General features: G+C 37.2%; 1 protein-coding gene across 3 annotated transcripts in view; it reads right to left on the reverse strand.

The window, feature by feature from the left end:
- Positions 1-21,287, reverse strand: part of LOC150081781 (opioid-binding protein/cell adhesion molecule homolog) — a 718,769-nt gene that overhangs the window by 223,527 nt on the left and 473,955 nt on the right. For all 3 annotated transcript variants that reach the window (XM_090379651.1, XM_090379650.1, XM_090379652.1), the window contains exon 6: positions 10,646-10,933. In XM_090379651.1, the coding sequence (XP_090235777.1) occupies positions 10,646-10,933 (288 nt within the window). The remainder of the gene's footprint in view (positions 1-10,645; positions 10,934-21,287) is intronic.

The raw sequence follows: 21,287 nt of genomic DNA on the forward strand, positions 1-21,287 counted from the left end.
AAGGAATCTATACATGGTCATCGAAAAAGGTGTCTGTGATTTCTCTTTTAATTATCTTCGGAAATATTTGATTGATTGCTGTGATCGTAGCAACAAACAGTATGGTAACTCACTAAGTTTTATTTGACACCTCAACCTTGGCTGCACCGTGAGTGTGCACAGAATGACTCCTACATGTGCCGCCTCAGCCAGTGTCAGTAAGATGGCCACCATGCAACAGAAAGTGCAGTGTGTGTTGTGGTATGCTGAATTTAAATCTGTCATAACATTTCAACGTCACAACACACAGTGCATTTTCTGTTGTACAAACATTTTAGTGACACTGACTGAGGTGGTGCATGTAGGAGTCATTCTGCAAACACTCATGGCACAGCCAAGGTCATTGTTGAGGTGTCAAATAAAACTTAGTGAATTACCACACTGTTTGCTGCTATGATCACAGCAATTGATCAAATATTTCCGAAGATAATTAAAAGGGAAATCACGGACACCTTTTTCGACGACCCTGTATATTAAACTTTTGGTGTTGAGACAGATATTGATACTGTCTATAGCTAGCTGGATTGAATACAGCTCTGCAGTATAACTGCTACATTCAGCCGGGGGAAATACAGATACTGTGAATGAGGGAAAGACTGCTGCAGCACCTACGGTGGCATCTGATTTTGAGCCATCAGTATATATTATGCAGCTCTGTGCATTGCTAGAAGCATGCCCTTCATGCAGTTGTTTGATGTTACAGTTTCCCAGGGACTTTTTACCCTCATTGTTGGAAATAAGTGTCACAGTAAGGTGGGTTTGTGGACCAGGGTAGATCAGGAATTTTGGTTTCTTTAAGTTTATTTTCAAAATGTACATTCCTGCAGTGCATCAACCCTTGTAGTCTAATACCAGTGGGTCTATATTCAGTGGGTTTATTGTTATAGATGGTTATCCATTCAGGATTGAGGAGTAGCAATTGATTGGGATGATCTGGAAAGCTTTTAGGTCTGGCTGCATAAGTGAGGAGTAACATTTTCCTTCAGACGTGGAGTGGAGGTTCGTTTACCTTTATACAGAGACTTTGGACTGGGGACATTCAAAAGGCCCAAGAACAGTGCGAAGAGCACTGTGCTGTGCGGTATTTAGTCTTGTAAGTACAGTTTTCCTAGCTGAGTTGTAGATGACTGCACCTTAATCTAGATGAGATGTGATGAGAGAATGACACAAATACAAGAGGGTGTATCTATCTGCACCCCATGCCATGGTAGAGATGGCTTTGAGTATACTGAGTTTTTTCAAGCAGAGCATTCTACGATAAGTTATATGCATGGCAAAATTGAGTTTCCTATCTAATATTAAACCTAAAATCTGGATATTTCTGGTAATTTGTAATTTGTGCTTTTTACATATATGAATTGCAATTGTCTTGTTCTGATATGCAATAAACATTTTGTAGGGTTTATGTATCTAACTTACATACAGAAAGTTACAACTGTCTAACAATTGTATTAATGTTTAGTGAATAGCATGATGTAGCAAGATTGTCGGCATAGAAATATATTTCTGCAGTTTTGGGAATATTCTGCATTATGGTGTTTAGCATAATTACAAAAAGGGTAGCACTATGGACCCTTGCAGCACCCCTTCTTCTTGGATAAAATATTGTGAAAGTACATTCTGGTAGTGAACTTGAAAGGTTCTGTGCTTAAGAAAATTCTGCATGAGTTCCAGTAAGTGTCAACCCTAGGGAACAGAGCTCTCAAAGAATGCCATACCTCCATGTGGTTTCGAAAACCTTTTCACTATCTAGGCTGACCATTATTAGCTGTTCACTTTTAATCTATTCATTGCAAATATTGGTTTCAGCTCTTACCATAAGGTCCAAACAGGATCTGATTTGTTGGAAACCATATTGGTCGTTATTTAGCAGCATTTTACTTTCAAGGATCCATTTAGTCTGCTGTGTATCATATTTTCTAGTATTTTACTCAGACAGCTAGTGAGAGAAATTGGTCAGTAGTTTTGTGGAAGTGACTGGTCCTTTTCTGATTTTGAGACAGCAAGAATTTCACAGTAATGCCATGAGGAAGGATAGAAACACATTCAAGAAATATCCGATTACGGAATAGCATTAGTAGAGGCATATGATGCAAGAAAGCAAGCTTATATAGCAGCCGGAAAAATAAAAAAAAAAATAAATAAAAAAAAAAAATGCCCTTCCCATTTCACCTATCCATTCACTCCAAATGTTTGTCTAGTTCTGCCTTGAACTTATTTAAGTTATTGACCTCCAACTACAATGAGGGGCAGTTTGTTCCACTATCAACCAACCGCTGGCCAAAGGCAAATTTCCGCACATCTATTCCACAATCATCTTTCCTCAATTTGACTTTATGCCCCCCCCCCTCAGGTGAGTAATCTGAGCAAGAATCCCATTAGCATTGACATGCTCAGTACATTCAGAGATCACCTTGCAGGTGCCTAGTTTCCAGAAGCTGCAATTTGCAGAACTCAAGACTTTTTTGGTAACACCAACCCTTTGTTCCCCTCACCAATCTCATTGTCCTTCTTTGCACTTGTTCCAGCAGCTCTACATCTTTCCTAAAATGAGGCCTCCAGACCTGTATACAGTACTAAAGGTGTGGCATAACCATTGCCTTATACAAGGGGACAATCACCCCCTTATCCCTGCTTGAAAAATTCCTGTATATCATTGACAAAACATCATGAGCTCCTCTTGCAGCCTTTTTGCACTGCTCAGAAAACTTCATATCTGACTGCACAATTACCCCCAGGTCATTTTCATTCTCCACTACCCTGAGTGTAGTACCACCCGTTTGGTACGTTACTTGGGGTTACTGCTACCCATATGCAGCACTTCACATTTGTCAATGTTAAACATCAGTTGCCACCTCTCAGCCCATCTGCTCAACTTTTCCAGATCACGTTGCAGTAGTGTACTATCATAACTGTCATTAACAATCCCGCCATCCTTCTTATGGCCTCCAACCTTAGATATTAACTCTGGTTTACCTTCATCAATATCATTGAGAAATACCGAAAACAACAATGGGTCCAACACCAAACCCCCGGGGGACTCCACTAATAACATTAGTCCATGAAGAGCAGTGTCCATTGATAACCACTCTCTGTCTTCTCCCACTCAACCATCCTTTTATCCATTGTAGCAAATTGCTCTTAATGCTATACTGCTCCAATTTGTACAGTAGTCTTCCATGTGCCACAGTATCAAAAGCTTTCTTAAAATCCAAGTATATGATATCAAAATTATTCTTTGCATCCAGTTGCTTTGTGACCACATCATGGTATCCAATAAAATTTTTCATACAAGACTTCCACTTAACAAACCCATGCTGTCTGAACTATAACTGCAGTCTTGTCTAAATGATCCTCCATCACTTCCTTAACCAATGATTCCATTATTTTCCCTGTAACAGAAGTTAGACTAACAGGTCTGTAATTACATGTGTCACCATTTGCACCCACTTTGTGAATTGGTGACACATTTGCACATCTCCAGTCCATGGGGACCTCCCCCAAGTCCAAGGAAGCTTTCATAATTATGGCTGAAGGTTTACTTACTTCGTTTGCTGCCTCCTTTAATTTAACTGGATTGATCCCATCCACCCCAGGTGCCTTCCTTATGTTTAACTTCAATTTCTCCTCCACTTTTCTTTCAGTTATTAAAAAATCGCTCAGCTCCCTTTTAGAGATTGATAAACTTCTCGCATTCCCCTCCTTGAAGAACTCCTCATGTGTATGTAGATGCAAAATACTCATCCAGTTTATGAGCTACCGGAGCATGATAATCAATAGTCAAACCATTATGTTACGTGGACCAATTTAATTCATCCCTTTCCTTTTATAATTTACATAAGTAAAGAACTCTTTGCATCCTTTACCAAATATTTCTCGCAATCTGCCTTTGCCTGCCTAACCTCCTTTGTGACTTGATTACAGACTAACTTATATCTGCCATAGGCTTCTGTGTCACCTGATAATTTATATGCATCCCATGCATTTCTGTTCTCATTAATTCATCTGACATCCATTTAGGCCTAAACCTTGAACAGTATTTCTTAGTTGGTACGAAAACCTAGTACCGTCTAAGATTAAGTTCGTATTTAGAATTAACATTGTTAACATCATAAGTTGATCCAATTGTATAGAATTAAAAACTCTCTGAGACCACTGTAGTCACCTTTACGAAAGCAAAAACCTTTCCCCTTACCCCTGATTGTAGTTACCTCTTTAAGTAAATCAGCACACTATGATCACTGCCACCTAGTGGTTCCTTTATCTGCAGATTCTTAATGCATGAAGAATCACCACTGATAATCAGATCAAGAGTATCATTCCCTCTAGTTGCCACCCAAACATGCTGCTGTAGGAAACAATCATACAATAAATCCACAAAAGCCTTGCTAGTGTGTGAGTGACTAACCCACAAATTCCAGTCAATATCAGGGAAATTAAAATCCCCCAATATACGACACTCCAATTTACTGGCCCACTTTATTTCTCTGCACAAATGCTCATTATACTCATTAGATTCATTAGGCCTATAACAACACGTACTCACATTTTTCCTTTCCCAGTTCTTATGTCACACCACACTGACTCAACATCGCATTATTCACCAATGTCAATTGGATGCACTTTAGATTTTATGTGTTTCTTACTTAACAGCATAAGTTGAGAAATTATATCCACATAATACTGTGGATATAGCTTCACAACTGTGATGGCATGTTGGATTACCAGGGTACCTGCCCGCCCACTGATGATGAAGCCCACTAGCTTCGAAACGATCATCTGGGTGGTCGTATCCTCTGAAAATAAATAACAGTAGTCTTCTCTACTAGAGAAGCGTTATTTATTTGAAGTAGTGCAATACCAGCTATCTCGTTGTGAAGGTAATGACAATATGAGATACAATTAAAATGATACTCTTTACACTACATACATAGTTCAAATTAGCATTAGTAGAGGCATTTGATGCAAGAAAGCAAGCTTATGCAGCATCAGCCAAAAAAAAAAAAAAAAAAAAAAACCCACTTCCACTTCACCCTTCTGTTCGTTCAAAATACCTGTCCAGCTGAGCCTTAAACTTATTTAGGCTATCAACCTCCACCACAAGGGATGGCAGTCTGTTCCACCAACCAACCATCCGCTGGCTAAAGGCAAATTTCCGCACGTCTATCCTACATCTGTCTTTCCTCAATTTGAATTTATGCCCCCTCAGGTGATTATTCTGAGCAAGAGGAAGAATCCCATCAGCATTGAGAATGCTCAATCCACAGGAACTCCCCGACTTACATAATACTAGACTTGCAGAAATTCAACTTTACATAAGTTTTTGCTGGCCAGTGCAAACTTAAAAAAAATCATGGAAACGTATTTTGCATCCCGTAGGAATAAATGGAGGTATCGTGAAAATATGTGAACCCAATAACACATTTTTTTTTAGTCCTTGGAAGTTGAAAATATCGCTATATTACTAAGCTATTTATCTCTCTAAAAGGTCATATTTATAATGGAAATTGCACTACACTTTCATCGTTATCATATGTTCCCGTTATAAGAAACAATTTTGAAAAGCCTTTGTGATATTTTTCTACAGCACATTTCTGGAGGTCACGACCAAAAAACAACAAAAACAATTTGCATTTTCCGGTTTATTGGGCTTTTCTGTTAGAACAATCTATTGTAAACGGGTACTAAACTTGATTTTATTGCATTTGTGATAATCCTGATAACTGGAATTCTGTGGGTTTCTACGTTATGGTATTATGGCGAAATGTGTTCCCCTTCACCGAAATCTTCAATCATATAAAAAACAAATTTTCAGAAACTTCTCTTTATTCCTATTTACTTATTACAATGATGAAGGGGAAGCGACCAACGAAAAGTGCAAGTGGTGGTAGTGCCAGGAAATGAAACAAAATTGATTTAGAAATGAAGATGAAAATGATTAAGAAGTATGAAGCAGGACTTAAGTTTGTCATCTATTGCATGGGAATTAGGTCTCGCTGCTTCAACAGTGGAATACTATTTTAAAGTACTATGATTTTTTAGTGTTTCTCACCAACCATTGAAGTAAAAACCGAAAGACGAAAAACCAAATTCTTAAAATTTTAATATTTACAATAAATTTATTTACAAACAAAACAAAATACCATATTACTGATGATAGCAATTTTAAAATAAGACAACTGTGATATACAGTAAATATACAAGGTGATAATACAAATACTGAATTTAAAATACAATAAAATATACTAGGTTAAAAGCGCTTTTAACCTATTATATTATATTTAACCTAGTATTTTAGCGCTTTTAACCTAGTATATTTTATTGTATTTTAAATTCAGTATTTGTATTATCACCTTGTATATTTACTGTATATCACAGTTGTCTTATTTTAAAATTGCTATCATCAGTAATATAGTATTTTGTTTTGTTTGTAAATAAATTTATTGTAAATATTAAAATTTTAAGAATTTGGTTTTTCGTCTTTCGGTTTTTACTTCAATGGTTGGTGAGAAACACTAAAAAATCATAGTATGAATACACCCAACCCCAGAGGCCTATTTGAAGAACTATTTTAAAGGACAGTGTGCGTATAAAAGAACATGTCAAAGGATCAATGCACTTAAGATCAACAGTGATCACAAAACAGCGTTCAGATGCTATATCGAAGATGGAACAGCTGTTAATAATAAGGATAGAAAATCGGCTTCAGAAGCGAGTGCTCGAGTCTAGTGACCATTCAAGCAAAAGCAACAAGTATTTATGAAGATATTAAGGATAAGTGGTGAACCCCAAGCCAAGTTCATAGCAAAAAATGAGTGGTTTAATAGGTTTAAGCATCGTGCTGGTTTCCACAACGTTAAAGTATGCAGTGATGTTGCCAGTGCCAATTCTGCAGCTGCAGAGAAATTCTGTGATGTGCTGGGAAAAATTATTGATGAAGGCACTGCCTTATTCAATGCAGCAGATTTTTAACATTGATGAGACTGCTCTGTATTAGAAAAAAATGCCAGTTCTAACAAACATTGCCAAAGAGAAAAATACAATGCCAGGTTTCAAGGTGTCAAAAGATAGGGCCCTGCTCTTGCTTTGGGCTAATTCAGCAGGAGATTACAGATTAAAACCATTGCTTGTGTACCATTCTGGAAATCCTCATGCAATTAAAGGCATCAATAAATCCACCCTACCCATGCATTTTCGATCAAACCAGAGAGCATGGATAACAATCTCTCTCTTTGAGGATAGGTTTAAATGCTGCTTCATTCCCGAGGTTGAAAATATTGTAAACACCGTGATGTTCCTTTTAAGATTTTGCTTCTATTAGATAGATAATGCTCCTGGACATCCTACACATCTAGATTTCAATTCGAACGTGAGAATCATATTTCTACCTCCAAACACAACTTCATTCATCCAACCTATGGATCAGGGTGTTATTTTGAATTTAAAGGCATACTATTTACACACAACATTTGCTCAGGCATTGTCTGTAGCAGAGGGTGGGAAAAATTTTATGTTAAGAGACTTTTGGAAATTTTACAATATCTACCACGCCATCTTAAACATTAATAAGGCCTGGGCAGAAATTACTAAAAGTTGTTTAAATAGCACGTGGACGAAAATAAGCTCACAGCATGTAAAAGGCTTCGAAGAATTTGAAAAAGACAAATCATATGAAGAGGTTACAGATGAGTTTCTAAAGGTTTCAGAGCTACTTCAGTTGGAGGACGATGCCAAAGATGTGGAGGAGTTAATAGAGGAAGAAGAGAAGGAATTATCTAATGAAGAACTTATTGACTTGCAGGCAGCAAAAGTGAAAGGAGAAAATGCTGATGAAGTTCAAGATGAACCAAATGAGGAGCTGCGATGCTTCATCACCAGAGAGAGAGATGGCAATGGCGAGGTTTGAGAAGGTGGATGCTGACAGTGAATGATTCTTAAAAGTTAACAGAGGGGTGAATGACATGCCTGCTTGCTACAAAGAAATCTACAATGAAAAGAAAAAAGCCACTGTCCAGTCATCCATTAATATATTCTTTTGTAAGGTTGCCAGCAGCCGACCCCTTCTAAATCTCTACAGCCCTCAACTTCTGCACCAGCGTACTTATCAGCTAAAGACGTCAATTCTGACAAAGATACTTGAGAGGTAAAACTTACTGATGTTATGCCTGTCTCCTCTATTTTTTTGTAATTTTATAAATTTGAAATTTTTTTTAAATTGCACGCTTTTTTGTAAGTTTTCCTTTACGTGAGATAAAAAATTGAATAAATACAATAAAAATTCTATTTACATATTCGTCGAACATTTATTTTTTGATTCAATCAATTCAGGGAGCACAGTTGCGAGTGCTGCAGAAACATGGGGGAAATTCCGACTTATGTAAAATCCATAGTGTTCTGCAGAACGCAACTCTTACGTAAGTCGGGGAGTTTGTGTATTTGTAAAAACACAAATTAATACACTAACTAATCAAAAATACGATAAAATCTCAATGAAAACTTATCAGCTTGCAGCAGCTACAGAAGTCTACATCTTTGCCAAGCGAAACCGAATGGCAGTTGAAGTGTAACATTGAAAAATGTAAGGTAATGCATATAGGTAGTAATAATACCAGATTAATGTACCAACTGTGTGGTACTATACTCAAGATAGTGAAAGACGAAAAAAACCTGCGCAGTCAGATATGAAGTTCACTGAGCAATGCAGACAGGAGGCCAGGCCAACTCATGGGGTTTTCTCTATGATAGACAAGAACTTTGCTAGCAGGTATAAGGAGGTGATTATTATCCTATTGTATATGGTAATGGTTAGGTCCCATCTTGAGTACTGCAGAGGCCTCCAGACCCGTATGCAATACAGCTCTGGAGTCCTCATTTTAGGAAAGATGTAGATTTGCTGGAATAGGTACAGCAAAGGGCAATTAGATTGAAGGGAACAAAAGGGTTGTCTTTACCTTTGCCTTAACTTAGGGTAGTTTTATTGAAGCTTGTCTTAGCTTCAGTTCTGAAAACTGCAGCATCTGGAGACTAGGCGCCTGTATGGTGATCTGATTGAGTGTTTAAGGCTTTGAAAGAATTGAATGCTGATAGCATTCCTCTTACTCAGACTACACATGATGGGGGGGGGTATAAATTCAAACTGAGGAAGGTTGGTTGCAGGATATATGTGCACAAATTTGTTAGGTAGTTGATTGTTGGAACAAACTTCCATTTGTTGTTGTGGAAATTGTATTTTGAATAAATTCAAGGAAGAATTAGATAAACTATTTGAAAGGATAATCAGGTGAATGTCGGATTTTTTTTAGCTGATGCTTGCTTTGTTGCATCATTTTTGCTAGTAACCCAAATACTATCACAGAGGATCATACCACAATAAAGGGGCAGCACTCTACAGGTAAAATTTTATAGTATGAACCAGAGCTGTAATGCTCAATATGTTCTATGTTGATATCAATATTTATAAAATAATAAGAGAAGTTTACCTCAATATAGTATGTAGAACACTTCCGTGTTCTATATACTATATTGAGGTAAACTTCTCTTATTATTTTACAAACAGGAAAAATTTGTAAGGTAGAAAATCACTTTGTTGTTCCTCCTCAAAAATATTATCTCTGGTGGGTGGGCAATTATAATAATTGTGCCAGCCATAAAGACCCTTGAGAAAATAATGCATATATAGGTATGTCCTGGGTGAACACTAAACCAGAGTACAGATTTTGCACAAGAAACGAATTTTGTTCAGGCAAAACCATAGAAAAGAAATAACAAATTCAGGGAAATCATACTGATTAATACACTGTTGCACTGTGGTTATTACCTTTGTTACCAGTATCACTTCCAGAAGTTCTGCCAGTCCCTTTGCCATATGTACTAATTCTTGTGATGGTTAGAATGTCCAGTAAAGAAAGGGAAGGAAAATGACTGGGTCATCTGGGTAACAATCATGATAAAAATAGCAATAACTGCAGAGTAACAATGTATTAAATTCTTAATGGAAATAACTCATTAACAAAATTCATCCCTAAAATTGACTCTTTTAAAGTCGATATTAGGGGAATTCATAAATTATTAGGGCTTTCACTAAACCCACAAAAAGTGAATGCAAAAATGCAGGAAAATTTTAAAAAACCTTCAATCAGGATTGTACTGCATATACATATTCACAAACTAGTATAGCTCACCAAAAAAAATTACAAAATTTTATAATAATTCATATTGGCTGATAATAAATCCTTTCTCTAATTCAGTTCTGCTTACATGCTGTCTAAATAAAATTTAATAAAGTGTAGAGGAGTTTTACTGTTTCAAGTTTACTACTGTATTTTAAGCATTTGAAGCATAGGGCTCCTGTTGTATATTTTCACAATCATAAATCCTTGGAAGGCAGGATGTTTCTATGAATATAAGTATGCTGGAATTCCAATTTAAAAAAATATGCTATATCAGTATTTGACTTTCTGTTGTAATGTTCAGGTCTAAGTTTTAACTTTCCATAGTTCATCAGGGTAAATTAAAGTTTTTAGTATTTTCAAAGTTGTAAATTATAATTAAAAAAGGTCATCAAATGTTGTTCTGGAACAAAAGCACCAACAAAAAATCAACTTACCATAAAGCCTGATAGAACCTTCTGTTGAGCCAAGAGAATTCTTGGCAAAACATTTGTACATCCCTAAATCTAAATACTGTACATCATGTATGGTAAGTTTCATGTGCACATTATATGAACTGTCTTGTAGGAAAGTTGTGTACTTCTCATTATTTGCTATCATCCCACTATCCTCTTTAGTCCAATAGTTTATAGACATAGGGTATGCTTCTGTGTGACACTCTAACACAACTTCTCCCCCAAAAGGAACTCCTATTAGCTGATTAGGTATCCAGATCATAGGAGGAACTGAAAACAAAATAAACAAATTCTTCAACGATCTCCAAATAATACTGGAAACATATATGAGAATATATTAAACAAAATCAGCATTAAATTTCAGTCATAATAATTAACTTTCATAATGTGGCTACAGTAACTGATAGAGACAAACTTCACTGCTGCTGGGGATGCCACTTCAAAGGTAGATGAGTAATTACTCATCTACCTATGAAGTGGCCTTTGAAGTAATTACTTCAAAGTAATTACTTTGAAGTAATTACTTAGAATAAAAAAATCAGATGTGGATAAGTTACTTTTTAAAACCAATTTATCAACTTAGTTAAGTTAGTTGGCTGATAACAGTAATTAAGTATAGCTAAAATTAGCTCTAATTAAAAAAAAATTAAATTAATTAGTAAAGGAGTGGAGTTTTTTTATTTAAAAATAAGAGTTGAGATAATTCATAATTAACATACCATTGGGCTATGATTCTCTCTTGCTTTCTGGGGGATGCTGTATTCTCTGCTCAGATAGCATGAGGTTTTTAGAGTTGCACTCATTTTTAAAAACAACTTTGCTATCCACTAGTCAATCTAAAATTACTAATTTTGTTTTTAATAAAATAATATTACCAAAAGAGATTCATTAAAGAGTACATCCAGATATCCTAACTTAACGAGTATGTCCAGACCTTAATGAACTGTTTCAAAATATTGTGCTGAAATAGTTGAACAATTTTGTTTTGCAACTTTTGTGAGTGTTTCTAAATAGTCATGATGCAATCATTTAACACTGTTATGTCGACAAAATTTTTGAGAAATTGTATAACACTGTTGATGTGTCCACACTTATCACATCACAGCAACATGTTGCTAAGTGAGGATGTAACTGCTCAGATGTGCACAGCCTAAATTATAATTTGGGTTACCAACTGATTTACTTTTTGACCAGTATTATAAGTTGAAGGCCGGCTGTCTCTTTGACTGTTGAACCAGCCCTAAATAGAAAAGGCCATTTATTATTATTATTATTATTATTATTATTATTATTATTTAAAACTACTCAGAATTTGAAAAAAATAAAATAAAATGAATAATAATAAAATAAAAATTTTATATCTAAATGATACATGCTTTGTATCACTTATCTGTAAGAACTCTGTGTAAAAGTATGATAATGATAAATGGTGGTGCAACCTTTAATTTTGTTATGCAGATTAGACAGAATCCCTGTCTAATCTTGTTAACAGGAGAGACTGCTTCTACAGGGATGGGATACACTTAAATAGAAAGGGTGCAAGAATATATGCTGATGCTATCGAGGCAGTGTTAGGTGGGTCGGAAAACTGCTAGCGTGGGAAGATAGATGGATTAATAGATTAACAGTAGCCGCTGGCAGAGGAGAAAGTGATTCTTGCACTGCTTCTATTGGAATGAGCAGCAGCCTGGAAAACAAGGTGCAAGGGATTTCAGAGACTGCTGGGAGTCATTGCAGAACAAGGAAATACATGGGCTGTGTTAGGGTAGCTAAGAATAAGAACAGGTGCATGTATACTTACCAATGCTAGGAGTCTGGAAAATAAATTTGATGAATTTGAGGTGTTGGTCAAAACATCAAAGGCAGATATTGTTGGGATATATAAGGAATGCAGAAATGGAATTTGGGGAGTACAATGTGTACAGGAAGGATAGACAGGATAGAAGGGAGGAGAGGTTATGCTATTAGTTAACAAACATAAAATCCAAGGAAACCCCGGTCTAATCAAGAAGCATGTGCTATGCACTGCTGCTCCTGCCCACCTGGCTACGGAGGCGCCAAAAAGTTTTGTATTGCTGTAATTGAGCTCAGAGAGTCTGTGTATACTACGTATTTTAAATAAGGGTACAGATACAGGTTTTCTAAGGCTAATTTTATTGCATGAAGTTCTGCAAAGAAGTTGATATACTCAGGTGGAAGGATAGCAGAAATGATTGTAGTAGGAAACATTGCAGCTGCTCCAACGGCTGAATATGATTTGGAGTCATCAGTATATATTGGCAATAAATTAGTATATTTCTGAATATGGCTTTTATGGAGTTGTTTCATGTTAAGTGATGGTAGGTGATTCTTTCCCCATTTCTGAAGATAAGTATCGCAAGTTAATTGAGGCGGAGGTGTTCAAGGTGGATGAGAGCATATCATTACTTGTAGCCTGTTGATATTAGGAACATTCCAATTCTGTGTTAATTCAATTTTACTGGATTTATTTCAATAGAAATATTTTACTGGATTTATTTCAAGAGAGGTTTTGCAGTGGTGGATTTTAGAGATATGGCTCCATAGGATGCTGCCAGCAACTTTGTATTCGGGTTGCATACTTAAGAAGCAGCGTTTTTCTGCGGAGGTAAAGAGGGGGCTCATTAGCTTCAATGTACAAACTATGAGTAGGAGATGTCCTGAAAGTACCAAGTGCAATGCTGTATAGGATCCAGCCATCGTAGTGTACTCTTACAGGCAGAATCATAAAGTGGAGCACCCTAATCCAATTGGGATCTGATCAAGGCTCTATATAAGAGAAACAAAGATGTATGATCTGCTCCCCAAGACAAGGCAGATAAAGCTCTTAGTATGTTCAGCTTTTTGAGGCAGGATATATGCAGAGATTTAATGTGCTCAAGGAAATTTAATTTCCTGTCAAGGATTAATCTCAAGCATCTGATGTTGTTAGTCACTGGAATTGTAAAGTTTGACATCTGAAGTTCAGGATCTGTATGCATTTTCCGTTGATTACAAAAGTAGATTGCAACAGTTTTCTGCTGTGATAGACGATAGCCATTTAACTCTGCCCACCTCTGGACTTTATTCAAAGATATCTGCAGTTGCCATTCAATGGATCTCATGTTCTGAGAATGGCAAGAAATAGAGAGATCGTCAGCATAAAATAGGTTGAACAGTATTTGGAAGTTCTTTTGTGATGGGATTGATTCTAAGGGCAAAAAGGGTTGCACTCAGTACAACCTTTGTGGCACTCCTTCTTCCTGTAAAAATATCATATAAAGCGAGTTGTGGTATCGAACTTGGAACGAACGAGTCTGGAGAAAGTTCCTGATGAATATAGGAAGGTTGCCTCATAGACCTGGAGCATGGAGGTCGCTCAGAATGCCATGACACCAGGTAGTATCAATGCCTTCTCTATGTCTATGGAAACCATAACAAGATGTTCATTTTTTTACAAAGGCATTATGAATTGCAGACTCAGCTTTGATCATGAGATCTAAGGAGGACCTGTTCTTTCGAAAGCCATGCTGATTATTACTAATTAGTTGTTGCATTTCGATGATCCAAACAAGTCGATTATGAATAATTTTTTCAAGTAATTTACTGAGGCAAGGATAGGGAAATAGGTCTATATCTGTTAGGACTGGTAGAATCTTTACCGGGTTTCAAAAAGGTAAGAACTGTGGCATGATGCCAAGAGCTGGGATAAATGTTTTCCATAAATATCCAGTTATAGTAGACCAGCAGTATTTGTAAATTTTTGTCACCAAGGTTTTGTAACATAATGTAAGATATTACATCTGGCCCAGCAGCACTGTTGCGTGTTGTTTTAATGACATGTAGAAGTTCACGATATAGAAGAGGCTGGTTATATGGATGAGGTTTGAAAGGTGATGGCTCGTTGTTCAGTCTTGGTCTTTATTTTCTGAAAATCCAGAGAATATATTGATGCTGCTGAAACTTGGGCAAAGGTTTTGCCCAAAGCATTTGCTATGTCCTTGGCAGCAGATAGTTCCTGCCCATTCCAAGAAAGAATTGGTGAAGGGGTGGTTGGAAATTTCCTGGAAATCTGTCTGATTTTCTTCCATATTAACCTGTAGTTAGTGTTTCTGTTTATGGTAGATGCAAACCGAATCAAAGAATTTTTCTTGGCTTCTCTTTGAATGTCACGTGCTTTTGCTCTTAGTTTCTTGTAATTGATAAGATTAGCTGTGGTTGAGGATCTACGAAATAAATTCCACGCTTTATTTTTTAACTAACTTCTTAGCTTTTGTGCAGTCTTCATTCCACCAATAGTTAATGTGCCGTCGGGATTGGAGATTCGAAAATAGAATTGAATATTTAGCTGCAGATAGCAGGTGTGAAGTGATATAATCTGTGGCTTCATCTATCAACTGTGTTCTTATGTATTGCTCATCCAGGGTGACAATTGATTGAAATTTGACCCAGTTGGCTTGAGAGAACTTCCATTTCCTGCAGGGTTTGGCTAATGGTGGTTGTGCAGTGAGCAGATCACAAATAATCAGAAAATTGTCACTGCCCATGGGATCGTCCATAACAGACCATTCTATGATTGGAAACAAAACTGGGGTGCATATTGATAGATCGATTGCAGAGGTTTGTCCAGTTGGTAGTTGTATGTGAGTGGGTGCAACAGTATTAAGAACAGTAAGGTTTTGCTTATCCAGAAAATTTCAACTAAGCGGCCATGTATATCTCATTTTGTCAATCCCCATAAGGGGTTGTGGCCATTAAAATCACCCAAGAGACACACACAGGGGAAGGTAATTGCATTAGCAGGTTTTCAGATCTTGGTAAGAGAAGGTATGACTTGGTGGGAGGTAGACATACCAGTGTTAAAGCAATCTGGGTTATCAAACACACGGCGAAAACTTCAATTTCAGTTTACAGAACAATTTGCTTGGTTGGGATCTTTGAGCTGACCAAGATGGCCACACCCCCATGGGCAGCATTTGAAGTATTACAATTGTGTCGATAGATGGCACAGTTCTTAATGTTGGTGGAAATTTGAGGAGTTAGATAGGTTTCCTGTAGACAGAAACAAACTGGAAAGTAGCGGTTAATTAAGACTTGAATATCATTAAGGTTGCTACAAAAACCTCTACAATTCCATTGTAGAATATAAGGCATTACTGGTGTTTAATAGAAGAAGCTGTATCTGACTGTCTTGTGATTTTCAGGATTTGGTTTGTCTTTTTTTGAGAATAATGGTCGACCTGTGTCCATTTCTTCTTCTGGATATATTTCTAAGATCGGTTCTTCTTGTCTGGATGAGTCAGTTGTATCCATAGACATTTCTTGGATATTCTTTTTTAAATTTGAGCTAGATATAGAAGCAATCACTGGGGGAGGAGAAGGAGTTGTAGCTGGTACTGTAAGTGCAGCATTACTTGCCTGGTTCAACAGTTTCGGGACATTGGACTGTTGCTGAGAGAGAACAGTCTGAGCCCAGTCAGAGATTGAGGTGTTTGAAGGGACTGTAACGTCAGTTTGGGTGGCCACTGATTGATATTTTTGCCCAATATTGGCGTATGTACGTTTATTCATACTGGGAGCAATTAATTTCCGTGCTTCTTCAAGCTTACTTTATTTTCGATCTTATATTTAACAATTTGCTTTTCAGTTTTCTATCTGTCACATGTCCTTTAGTAAGCAGAATGGTTTCATTGACAGTTGGGGCAAGTCATTTCTTTTGCCAAGCAGTCACTGTGGGTGTGGTCAGAGAACCCACAATTAGGAAAACTTGGTTTCCTCTGCACGCTGTTTGAGAGTGGCCATACTTCTGGCACTTAAAACATCTCAATGGGTTAGGAATGTTATGGTTTAATGCAGCAAAGTAGGTAGCCTGCTTTTATCGATGGTGGTAGATTTGGCGTGTTAAAGGTTAGAATAATATTCCTTGTAGGTGTGAGTGTATTTTCTCTTTTCACCATAATTCTTTCTACAGCAATGACATTTTGATCTTGAAGCTCTTGTGTTATCTCCACCTCCATGACATTCAATGGATCCCAGCTGGAAATAACACCCTTAGATGTATTTAGGGTTGCATGGGGAGAAACTTTTACTGGAATTCCAGCAAAGCTTGTAAGTTTTAGCAGTTTCTCTGAATGTCTACAGTTCATTGTTTCCAATAGAAGGTCACCTGATTGCAGTCCCTTGACTGTCTTAGGAGATCCTGCCAGATTTTCCAAGTGTTTCTGGATAAGGAACGGAGTGAGCTTACTGAGAGGCTGATGCAAGACAGTGCATTGTAAGAAATGCAGAACAATTTGTCGCTGAAGAAGTGGTTTTCAACCTTTTGGGTTGCAACATGTTATGGTCAATGTCTAACTCTGGCTGAGAGCTTGTTGGCTCTAGAGGCGGAAACGTATTTTGATCCATGTTTGCTCCTTTTTGCCCTTGGCAGATTAGCTTTTCTGTCAAAATTACTGGCCCCACAACGGGAAGGCAGGAGCAGTGCCCGGTGTGACCAAGTGTAAAGTAGAAAGTGTTAGTAAAAGAAATACAAAAAATAAAGAAAGGTAGCTTTCCTCTTTGTTCTGTACAAGTACTTTTGTAACAGTAGCTGATATTAAATAAATAAATTTCTTAAGGGCAGGAACTTAAAAGAACTGTAAATCACTTTAAGCAAAGAGAAAATGCTTGATCACAATCGCTTGGCAACTGGGGCTTACTGGGAAAGCAAAATTGAGAGTAGGTGTGTTATAGGCCTAATGACTCTGATGAGTATAATAAACAACTGAACAGAGAAATAGAGTGGGCCAGTAAATCAGAATCTTATAATGGGGATTTTAATTTCCCAGATATTGAGTGGAATTTATGGGTTGGTCACTCACACACTAGCAAGGCTTTTGTGTATTTTCTGAATGACTGTTTTCAACAGCACCATGTTTGGGAGGCAACTGGAGGGAGTAATACTCTTGATCTGATTATCAGTAGTGATTCTTCATGCATTAAGAATTTGTAGATAAAGGAACCACTATGTGGCAGTGATCACAGTGTGCTGAAGTGGGATTTATTCAAAGAGGTAACTACCATCATGGGTAAAGGGAAGGATTTTTGCTTTCGTAAAGGTGACTAGGGTGGTCTGAGGCAGTATTTCAACTCTATACAGTGGGACCAACTGATGATGTTACCAACAGCAAATTCAAAATGGGAAGCATTCAAAGAATTAATCTTGGACGCTACTAGGCTTTTCATACCAGCTAAAAAATATTGTTCAAGGTTTAGGCCTAAACCGATGTCAGATGAACTCATGATACATGTGGCAGAGAAGAAAAATGCATGGGATACATATAAATTAACAGGTGACACAGAAGCCTATGATACATATATAAGCTGGTCTGCAACGAAGTCACAAAGGAGGTTAGGAAGGTAAAGGTAGATCACAAGAAATCTTTGGCAAAGGATGCAAAGAAAAACAGTAAAGAGTTTTTTTACTTAGGTAAACTCTAGAAGAAAGGGGATGAATCAGATTGGTCCACTTCATATTGATGGCTCAACTGTTGATGATCCTGCTCGGGTAGCTAACAAACTAAATGAGTATTTTGCATCTACATTCACACATTAGAAGTTATTAAGGGAGGAAAATGCCAGACGTTTATCAAACTGTAACAGGATGATTAATGATTTTGTAATAACTGGGAGCAAAGTGGAGGAGAAATTGTTGAAGATAAACATAAGGAAGGCACTCGGGGTGGGTGGGATCTATCCAGTTGTATTAAAGGAGGCAGCAAAGGAAGTAAGCAAACCCTTAGCCATAATTATGAGAGCTTCCTTGGACTCAGAGGAGGTCCCCATGGACTGGAGGTGTGCAAATGTATCACCAATTCACAAAGGGGGTTCAAAAGGTGACACAAGTAACTACAGACCTGTTAGTTTAACTTGTATTCCGGGGAAAATAATAGAGTCACTGGTTAAAGAAGCACTGCAGGATCATCTAGACAAGACTGCAGTAATAGATAAGACACAGCATGGATTTGTTAAAGGGAGGTCTTGTCTGACGAATTTGATTGGATACTATGATACGGTTACAAAGAAACTGAATGGCAAAAATAATTCATGTACCATGAATAAGTTATAATGGTATATTGAAATTGTCGACTATTCACGTGATTACTGCCACCGCTCATTGAGGCACTGATAACCAGATGAAGAGTATTACTTCCTCTAGTTGCCTTCCAAACATGCTGATGCAGAAAACAATCATTCAAAAAATCCATAAAAAGCCTTGCTAGTGTGTGAGTGACCAACCCACAAATTCCAGTCTTTATACTCCGGGACGACCAAATGGTCAGAGGAGTTCACAAGATAGACAGAATACAAGAACCAGCACTGTATTCAGCAGTCACCGGCTTGAACCCCGGTCACTCAAGGCATGTGTACTTATGCACCAACACGCCTGACCACTAGGCTATATAATCAAACAGGAAATAAGAAAAAATTATAAACTATAAGAAAAAATCGTTTTTTTTTTTTTTTTTTTTTTATCATCATCAGCCATTTTCAAGCCACTGCAGGATGAAGGCCTCTCCAGCAATTTTCCAGTTCCTTCTGTTTTGAGCACTGGCCATCCATTTACTACCCACAAATTCATGAATTTCACCTATCCATCTCTGCCTTTGTCTTCCAGGTTTTCTTCTAGCTCCTCTTGGGTACCATTCTGTTATTTTCTTAGTCCATCTGTCATGTGTTCGAGCTATGTGTCCTGCCCAAGACCATTTCAGTTTTGATAAGAATGTCCTTTACTTGAGTTTGCTGCCTAATCCATGTGTTTCTCTTCTTATCTAACAGTCTGATTCCCAATATAATTCGTTCCATTTTTTACTGTGTAGTTCTCAGCTTCTCTTCCATTCTTTTGGTGAGTGCCCAAGTTTCACTTCCATATGTCATGGTGGGGAGTATACATTGGTTCATTATTTTACGTTTCAGACAAACTGGGATATTGCTCTTCAGTATGTGACTATATTTCCTGAATGCTATCTATCCAAAATTTATTCTACTTTTGACTTCCAGCCATTTATCATTATTACAGCTAATAACTTGTCCCAGATAAGTATATGACTCCACCTTTTCAATTACTGCTCCTTCAATCATTATTTCCCTTTCTGTGGCATACTTGTTCATCATTACTTTTGTTTTAGCCATATTCATCTTTAGTCCAAAATCCTTACTAACTGTGCATAACTGATTAAGATTTTCCTCTAATTCTTTGGGATCGTGGCTTATGACCACAATGTCATCTGCAAATCATAAATGGTTTAGGTACTCTCCGTTCACATTGACTCCTTTCTGCGACCAGTCTAATCTTCTAAAAGCTTCCTCAAGGGCAGCAGTAAACAGCTTCGGAGATATTGTGTCTCCTTGTCGAACTCCTTTCTCGATTTTAAATTTCCTACTGTCTTTGTCTAGTCTAATAAAGGAAGTAGCATTCTCATATATTATTTTCAAAATCATAATATGTGGGGTAACTATGCCTTGTCTTTCCAGTGCCCGAAACATTGCCTTATGCTGTATGGAGTCAAATGCCTTTTCATAATCCACAAATGCCAAGCATAATGGTGTTTTATATTCATTTGCTTTCTCCCTTAGCTGTGATATTACGTGAAGGTGATCCATAGTTGAGAATCCTGTACTAAAGCCAACTTGCTCTTTCGGTTTATTCTCCTCAAGTATTCTTCCTAATCTGTTAGTAATGACCCTTGTGAACAACTTGTACATGTGGGATAACAAGCTACTTGGTCTATAATTTCCAATTTCTGATTTATCTCCTTTCTTATGCAGCAACTCTATGATTGCATTATTCCATTGCTTAGGCATCACACCTTTTCTAATGCACTTTGTGAAGAGCCTTGCCAGTTTTTGTGTTATGTCTCTTCCTCCCAATTTTAACAACTCTACAGTAACTTCATCTTCCTCCGGGGCTTTCTGATTCTTCATTTTCTTCAATGCATGTTCTACCTCATCAGGAAGAATATTGGGTATACTGTATGTGTTCCTAATTTGCAATCCATCTTCCCCACTGCTGGCATCATTCCCTCGCTCCTTGAATAATTCTCTATAGTAGTCTTCTGCTATTTGAATTATGCCTTCTCTGCTGTTTATAAGTACACCATCGCTATTCTTCAGTTTCAGTATCATTTGTCTTTCTGTATTACTGCTCATGGCTGCTGATTTAAGTCCTTTGTTTTCCCTCAATGCTTGTTCTACTTTTCTTGTGTTAAATCTTCTTATGTCCTATCTGAGTCTCTAATGTCTTTGCATAACTCAGTATACTCAATTTTCTCCCTGTCAGTGTTTATCTTGCTCTTCATTTTTTGCCTTTGGTTCATCATAACAAGTGTTTCTTGACTAATTTTTTCTTCTTTGGATTTCTTTTTCCCTATAGGTTTCTTGGGCTTTATCACTTTCAGAAAGTTGTAATATTTCTCGTCGATATCTTGGTCCTGAGCAGTCTGCAGAAGCTCAAACTTGTTCTTAAGTTCAAGTACATACTGCTTTTTCTTCTCTTCTGTTATCTCAAAGACCTTTGTATTATTTACTCAAATCAGTTTTTTCCTTTCCTTTATCTATATCAAGTGTACATCTTACCATTCTGTGATCA

The sequence above is a fragment of the Mastigoproctus giganteus genome, chromosome 8 (assembly GCF_048544385.1).
Source record: "Mastigoproctus giganteus isolate SK-2022 chromosome 8, ASM4854438v1, whole genome shotgun sequence".
NCBI lineage: Eukaryota > Metazoa > Arthropoda > Arachnida > Uropygi > Thelyphonidae > Mastigoproctus > Mastigoproctus giganteus.